Source organism: Furipterus horrens, unplaced genomic scaffold, assembly GCF_987537825.1.
Source record: "Furipterus horrens unplaced genomic scaffold, mFurHor1.1.pri manual_scaffold_7, whole genome shotgun sequence".
Lineage (NCBI taxonomy): Eukaryota > Metazoa > Chordata > Mammalia > Chiroptera > Furipteridae > Furipterus > Furipterus horrens.
In genome coordinates, this window is record NW_028327177.1 from 102,760,766 (window position 1) to 102,768,994 (window position 8,229).

Genomic DNA, 8,229 nt, shown 5'->3' on the forward strand with positions numbered 1-8,229 from the left:
GTCTGGATGAATATTCTTCTTTATATCTTTGTTGGATTCCATGCAGCCTGATTTTCTGGAATTTCTGGTTGTCTCTAGTTTTCAGGTAGTTGTATTCCTTCTTAGTTTTGGAGGGAGACACAGCGTCTATGTATGCCTCCATTTTGGCCAGAAGTCCAGGTTCTTTTTTCTTTTTGCTGTTCTGATTGGGTGTTTTCTGCTTCCTTATGTTCCAGATTGCTGATTCAGTTCTCTGCTTCATCTGCTCTGTTGTTGATTCCCTGTAACATATTCTTCATTTCAGTTATTGTATTCTTCATTTCTGACTAGTTCTTTTTTATGTTTTCTATCTTTTTTTTTTTTAAAGATCTTATTTATTTATTTTTAGAGAGAGGGGAAGGGAGAGAGAAAGAGAGGGAGTGAAATGCCAGTGTGTGGTTACCTCTCACATGCCCCCAACTAGAGACCTGGCCCACAACCCAGGCCATGTGCCCCAACTGCGAATCGAACCAGCAACGCTTTGTTTGCAGGCTGGCACTCAATCCACTAAGCCACACCAGCCAGGGCTCTTATCTCCATTCTTGTTTTCTATTTCTTTGTTAAGGTTCTCACTATTCTTTCCATAAGTTCATTGAGCATTCTATAACCAAAGATTTGAACTATGCATCTGGTAGACTCTTTGCCTTCATTTTATTTAGTTCTTTTTCTGGAGTTTTGTTCTATTCTTTCACTTGGGGCATGTTCCTTTGTCTCCTCATTTTGGCTGTCTCCCCATGTTAATTTCTATGTGTTAGATAGAGCTGCTTTGTCTCCCGGTCTTGGAGGAGTGGCCTTATGTAGTCGGTGTTGGGCTCAGTGGCACAGCCTTCCCATTCACCCTCCTGTTGTAGTTGTGAACTCAGTTTTTTGAATCCCATCTTTAAAGTGGGTGTAATGATCCTGGTCTCCATAAGTTTGGGTTTAACTGAGGTCATGGAGTGAAATAACTGGCATATAATAACTACTCATCTTTTCTATAGATGTTCAGTTAACTGTAGCTATGGTTAAGGACCTGTCCTTATCAGTCACATATATGAGGGCCAGTGGGCCATGTCAGGTCACTGCATAGGTAAAAGGCCTGGTCAGATCTGTTTGTTTTTGCTTCAGCCGTGTGGGTTAGGCCAGTTCTGCTGGGATGGGACTATCTAAAAGACACCTACCTGAGTTGGTCCACAGTGGGTATCTGGCAGGAGGTGGATGGAAGGTAGAAGTTGCAGCCTCTTTGGTGCTATGAAGAGGGCCTAGGCTATATCTATCTAAGGGAGTGAAGTGTTGCCAAGAAGCCAACCTCCTGGTTGTGAGCCACAGGGATGTGAACAGATGACCTTAGAAGCAACATTTGGCTCCAGTTCTGCAGTTTGAAGGTAGCTTATCCCAATATTCCCTCCAGTTCTCTAGACTAGATATTAGAGGAGGTGGAGCTCAGGCCTCTCTCTTTTTCTTTCTTTTTTTTTTTTTTTTCTGCTTTGCTTGAGTAGGGGTATGGGGCAAAAGAATATGGTGTCTTGTTAAAGATGGCTTAGTTACATGTGTATTGAGACTTTCTTTTACTTCCTTCTTCCCTCTCTTCCTTCCTTCCTTCCTTTCTTTACCTTTAATGAAACATTTTCCTTTCACTTGCAGGTACAAGTGCTCCCTTCTGGTGACTGATTTCCTTTCATCTTTAGGTATCCCCTATAGTCAGCTAATCCAAACTGGCATTTATGAGTACTTCTCTGCTTAGCACAGTCCCTTGCTCTAAAACCCATGAGCTGAACGGTTGCTTTGCAGCCCTTTCTTTGACAAAAGCCTCAAGTAGGAAGACTCATTTGGAGCCTGTATGCTCACTCTTAGAAAAGATGCAGAAGATGGCTACTTGCTGAGATGGCTTCATATCCTCTGGGATCATGTCCCCTGATGCCATCTGTGCTGCCTACTCCATCCACACCTGTCCTTTGACTGCTCCAGGTGTGGTTCTTGCCTGGTGGTGCTGCCTGCTTGACACTGAGGAAGTAAAGGGAAGTGACTCGCCTAGGAAACCAGGAATCCTTGCAGGGAGCCTTTCTAACCACATTGCATCCGTCTGCTATTTTCCCATTGGCAGTGTGAGCCTCTGGTAGCTCTGGGGGAATAAGGTTGGGGGAAAAAGAAACCCCTGTGGTCCTTGCCCCAGGAGTGCCTCATCCTGCCCAGCCTCTTCTACTCAGCATCCCTTTCAGTCCCTCAACACTTCTGTGTTTAGGAATTGTTTTCCTACAAACCACTAAAACTGGAAAATAAACTACACTAAAGATTGAACAGTAGAGGAGATTTGTGGAGCCAGGCTGACCTCAGAGGGGTTATGCTGATTGAAGGTCCCAGCATGACCTGGAGGAAGCACTGGGCAGGAGCCAGACTGTGGCATATGGCTTGCCATCTCCTGTCTCTTTGATTTACAGACTGCATGCGCCGTACCAACTTTCTCCATCTAGAAACAAGGCCGCCCTGCTTTCTTGGGCACTAGGGGTTTCTACCAGGTAGCAGACCATGTCCTGTTCTCATCTCTAATGCCTTCCAGAGTTAACAGGAATGATGAATGTGACAAGTTCTGTTATAAGAGGTTCCGATTCATGGTGGCTTTAATGTAGAAAGCCATCTGTTTCCCCTTGTCTCAAGGTGGTTCTGTTTTGGGACAAATCTGTAATCAAACTTGACTTTAAAAATCTCTCATACTCATTAGCTGTGATACCTTGGGCAAGTGTCTTCACCTGTCTGGGCTACCATTTCCTTGTCTCTAAAATGGGTGTGGTTAAGGATCACTAGAGATGCAGTGCCGCTAGAGCTGCATACAGGTGGCAACTGCTTGGGGATAAGGTGGCCTGATGTGACCAGTGTAGGAAACTCTTGCCTCAGACTAGGAGCCCTTTACACCAGCCAACTGGGTGGGTCGAGGTCAATGAATGTTTTTTTCTGTTTCCCATTCCTACACCACTATTCATGCTTCTGCCCTGTTTCTGGGTCCCTACAGGAGCACCTTCTGCTATTCTTGAAATAAAGAATAAAGGTTCTAGCATCAAAGATGATGCATCTCTGGGGACTGAGACATGGGGTAGCTGATGAAAGGGGCCTTTGTTTGATATATCCCTATCTCCACTCCTCTTCTACCCCTACTGGCTAGGCTGCTACCCAGAGATGGCAGAGTGGGGTTGGCTTGAGTGGGAAGGAGGTGGCAGCAGTAGATTTCTAATACAATGTTCCTCTCTCTGCACCACACAAACTTCCATCTAAAAAAGGCCTAATGAAGCTGTCAAGTTGCCTGCCTGATTCATCCCTTCCCTCTGGGCATAGCCAGTGAGTTTGCTGGGTGTGCTTGTGAATGCAAACTAGGGCTCCTGGACGGCGCTACAGAGTGGGGACTAGGGCTTCCAGCACCTCTTAATCTAGGTCACCACCCTTCACTGTCCCCAGAGGCTTATTCTCCTACCTCTCTGACAGGACCTCAGTAATCTCTGGGTTCTGCATTGCCCTCCCCACCAATCTGCATGCTGGGAAGTGTGAGGTGATCCTGCCTCCCTGGTGTCTGGGACATCCAGCCTTGCTCACTTCCTTTTGGTGCTGTTAAGATTGTACTTGCTCTGTCAGCCCTGATCCTTGGTGTTGGTTGCTGGCTCACCTCTTGTCACCATGCTTTGCTCTTATTCTTTTGCTCCTAAAAATCTTTGCACTAAGCATTGTCCTCACAGCTGACCCTGCTTTATGGTCTGTACCCTTCTTTCTTGGTCACAGCCTATCCAGCTGTCTTTGCACTTCTGGAGAAAGCAGTTGATTTTACAGATGCCCCACCAACAACCTTGTGGCCATGGCTCAGGGCCAGCATGGCTGCCCAACCCCCTCCCCTCCACTGCTTCCCGTCAGGCATATGACTGACTGCATCATCTCCCCCTCTCTCCTCTCTGTCCCAGATCAGTGGACCATTCCCTGCCCGGATCCTCTCTCTCCACAGACTTTGGCAGCTGGCAGATGGTAACAGGCTGTGGCAGTATTCAGGAACGGGCTGTCCTGCACACAGACTCCTCTCTCCCTTTCAGCTTCCCGGAGGAGCTCCCTAACAGTTGTCTGTAAGTGTATTGAGAAGGCAGGATGCTCCCCTGCCCATATCAAAAGCTGGTGAGCAATGAAGAGTGCTGGTTAGGAATGAAGCAGAAGCCAGCTCGGGGAGCTGTCCTGGGATCCCTGCCCCACCCGTGTCTTAGCTAGTATACCTCCCTGCTCATGGACCCCTGAGGTACAAAGGAGGCCTTATGGGCTGCTCAGGAAGTGCACTGGAATGTATGTTCATTCTCCCCAGCCTCCAAAACCCATCCGGGGGTGTCTCGAGGCACACCCTGAGGGAAAGCTGGCTGGACTGTAACTGTAGACGATTCTATTTCTGTCTGAGGCTTTGCCTGACAGGAGAATCCTTTGAAAACAGAACAGTGGGGAAGTGAATTGAAGGTAGGTGTATGGCGGAGACCAGAGCCAGAATATTGCTGGGTTAGCCCTAGGCCTGTGCTCATCGTTATTAGAACCATAGGTTCCTTGCCATCCCCTCCTCATTTTTGTCTCCTGTTTTTGCTCCTTCTGGTCAGGAAATTCGGGTGGTGATACTAAACCCCAAGCCTCTAAAATCCAAGTCTCAATACTGGGCTTCCAACACTTGTAACGTATCCACTTGAGCGGATGCCTCTGTGGCAATCCCTGCCCCCTGCCTGTTCTGCCGCTTGATAGATGTCAGTGCCAGGAGAGCCTCTGGTGGCCTGGGTAACTCCTGCTGGGCTGCTCCTCGGCTGTGGCTGCCTGAGGGCCTTCCCCTCACCACCATGGGTGAATAAACGTCAGGTGCTGCAGATTCACCCTTACCACCAGAATCCAGCTCATACCCCCCGGTGCTGATAGTTTGAAGGCAAGTTGCCCTAGGGAATTGAAAAGATCCCCGCTTAGGGCAGGCAGGGGCTGGACCTTGGGGTTCCAGGATGGCACTCACGTGGTGGCCTTGCAGCTGGGGAGTAGCCCAGGGACTTCAGAGGCTACTAGTGCCTGGTACAGCCTTTGTAGCCAAACCCTTAAGCCAGAAACAAGATCCATATCTTAGATTTTTGAAAGATTAAAAAAGATAGTTGTCTGTACCTTTCTGTAAGTACTTTCTACTTCAGCCACACTGGCCTAAGTTATCTCTATAGCAAACAGACATCTCTGCCCCTGCTTAATAGCACCACTCACTTACCTGACATTAGCCACTGAAATGGGCATCTCCAGTCCCAGATCTTATAGTTTATACCTTGGGCAGCTCTCTGAGCTCTTAGCGCAGAATTCTGGTTGGTTCTGGTGGTTCCCAGAGGAGGACTAGGTTCTATGTGATCTCATAGCCTCCAAGACTGCAGGGAGGGTGTGGAATCAAGGCTAATTCATGCTGAGGTTACACAGTATCTGAGTTCAATGCTTGGGCTTTGTTATCAGAGAAATTTTAGTCCAAATCCTAGCTATTCTGCTCACCAGCTATGTCTAGGGGTGTCAGCTTTGACTTTCTGAGCCCATTAGCTCATCTTTTGAGAGAAGCTAATGGCACTATGGTAGCTCCAGTCCCTGCCTACCCATAACCTGCTGTGTCTGTGCATGGATCACATATCTTCTCTGGACTCCAGTTTTCTTGTCTTTAAATAAGTTGTGACCTCGCCCCCTCTGCCTCCCAGAAATGCCCTCATGTGGACCTTTGGCTGTTCCCTGAATACAAACTACTAATCTGAATTTCTCCTGGTTATATGCTCTGAGGAAAAGCTGAAGACACATAAATGGCCTCCAGCCTATGTGAAACCTAAGAAAGTAAAGATCTAGGGCCATGCATCTCCCCCAAAAGCCAAGGGACGCTTTGGAGTTGTTCTTGGTATTGCAGGAATCCAGTGTCTGCTCCATTTTCTTAGTGCTGCTGTGAGAGCTATTTGACTTTCTTTCTCCTTAGAACCTCCTCCTCCCTAACTCCTCCCTCCTTTTTCTCTTCTCTCTCTCACACACACATGCGCGCACGCGCACACTTCAGTGCCACCAGTCCGCTTTCTCTAGATCTGTTCTCCCCATACTTCCTCGGGACTGTCATTTATTTTTATACCTCCATCTGTTCCCCAGGACCTGGGGTGCAAATCATTTGGGCTTGGGAATTGTGGACATTTCTGCTGCTTCTGACAAAGTCCCAGGAGGGATTACCCAGGGATTGGTCTCTTTGGGGATATGTTGGAGTAAGTTAGTAGTTAGGGCTAGTTTTTGCGCTTCAGTGGAAGGGAACGTGAGGGTTCATCTTAATATAGGTGTGTCACCTGTCTCTCCATTTGAGTCCTCTCCTTTCCTCTGCTTCCATGGCTCTCCCACCTCTAGATTGCATGCCTTTTAGTCCAGGGGTTGGGTGTGGCTGGTACCTCAGGCCTCTTTTATTAAAGAACCCTTCAAACCTTGACTGGTATGGCTAAGTGGGTTGGGCGTCATCCGGCAAACTAAAAAGTCACCTGTTTGATTCCTGGTCAGGTCCCCCGTTTGAGGGTATGTGAAAGGCAGCTGATCAGTGTTTCTCTTGCACATTAATGTTTCTCTTGCACATTAATGTTTCTCTTCCCTCTTTCTCCCTTCCCCTCTAAAAATAAATAAAAATCTTTAAAAAAATACCCTTCAAGGTGTCAAATAGCTTCATATGGAATTCACACATTGATAAGCCTGAGTTTTCATGCACGCATTCCCCTTCTTGACTTACAGTTCTAGACCAGGGAGAGAAGGGGCTTCCTCTTTTCTATCTGTGATCAGTGCCTGTATTGGCCAGGGAAGGAAGAGTACATGTCATCAGAAGAAGAATACTATTGGAAAAGCCAGCGCTTTCCTAGCTGTTTACCTGGGAGCACAGTGACTGAAGGTGTAGCCAGAGCTTTGGCGATCTCGTGAGCACCCTGGCCCCTCTAGGGCACTGCCGAGACCTTAATCCCAGGATGCTCCAGGTCCTGGCCTCAAGAAAGCTGAGCCTTTTGGTCAACCAAGGCCCAATGCCTGATGTTAGAGTCTCCCTACAGTTAGACGTAAGACTTGTACCTCAGCTTGTTCTTACTAAGGAATGGAAGCCAACAGCTATTAGAGCAAACTCCCTCCTGCTTGGCTTCTCCCCTTCAAAATTATCCAGAGATAGTTGTTTCCCATAGAAAGTTGGGCCAGTGCCCCAATAAAAGGTGCTGCTTCCATGTACAAACAGTAACCTGAAAACTGAAAGGAATGGTTTAAGAGAACAGGGTCAGATATTTGAGGCCTGAACTATAAGGGTGGTGTGAACACAGGACAGGTGTTGGTCTTGTGCTGGTGAAGACAAGGATCAGCATTTTGGCATGAGGAAGTTGTTCGATCCTGCCCCATGATAATGCATTCATTCTTCTTTCCTCTCCATAGGCTCGCAGCCCTGAGTGAACGGGAGACTCGTCTGCAGGAGGTGCGCTCAGCCTTCTTGGCTGCATACAGCAGCACAGTGGGGCTTCGGGCAGCAGCCCCCAGTCCGTCTGGTGCCATTGGGGGCCTGCTGGAGCAGTTTGTCCGTGGTGTTGGGCTCCGGGGCACCAACAGCAGCACCTTATGAAGTAGCCAACCCACAACAGTTTATGCTCCTCTCTCACCTGAGCCCTGAGTGGAGTCAAAGCCATGCCTGGCCAAGGGGTGCTTCACGGTCAGGGGAAATCACTCCCACTCATTGCCATCATGCACATGGAAGCCCCAAAGCCAAGCAGGGCCAAGGACAGGGTTCTCCAACCCCCAACTTCCTGACTGATGACCGTCACACCTCTTGTCACTGCCTCCCACCCACCCTAGTCTTTGCTAGGATTCCTGCCAACTCAGAACTGTGTGGGGATTCCCTGGGGCCTTGCGGAGGCCAATACTTCACGAAAGGCACCCCCTTTTCCATTGTTTCCTAGGGAGGAGGGGGTCACCTGCACTGAGAATAGGCAGTTTGACACACAAAATAAAATCAAAGTCTTTCTAAACAGCAGTTCTCTGGCATCCTCATTTGGTTGCTGTCTGTGAAGTTACTTGGAAGATTCTCACTGTCCATCCTTGTGCTGGAAGAAGGGGTTTTGGGAGGTGTACCTTAATTCCTGAGTCATGGTAGTCTCTTCAGTGAGATGGGGACATGTAGTCAGGCTGCTAAGGGGTGGAAACAGTTGTCCTCAGGCCTGAGGAGGCCCTAGTCACCTAGGG

At 48.2% G+C, this 8,229-nt stretch overlaps 1 protein-coding gene across 4 annotated transcripts in view; it reads left to right on the forward strand.

Annotated features, from left to right (window-relative positions):
- Nucleotides 1–8,015, forward strand: part of MTMR14 (myotubularin related protein 14) — a 57,603-nt gene extending 49,588 nt beyond the window's left edge. For 2 of the 4 annotated variants that reach the window (XM_090284106.1, XM_090284109.1), the window contains 2 exons: nucleotides 3,939–4,094; nucleotides 7,429–8,015. In XM_090284106.1, coding sequence (XP_090140232.1) covers nucleotides 3,939–4,094; nucleotides 7,429–7,612 — 340 coding nt within the window. In that variant the 3' untranslated portion in view covers nucleotides 7,613–8,015. The remainder of the gene's footprint in view (nucleotides 1–3,938; nucleotides 4,095–7,428) is intronic. The other 2 variants (XM_090284108.1, XM_090284107.1) reach the window with 2 other exon arrangements.
- Nucleotides 8,016–8,229: the final 214 nt, after the last annotated feature.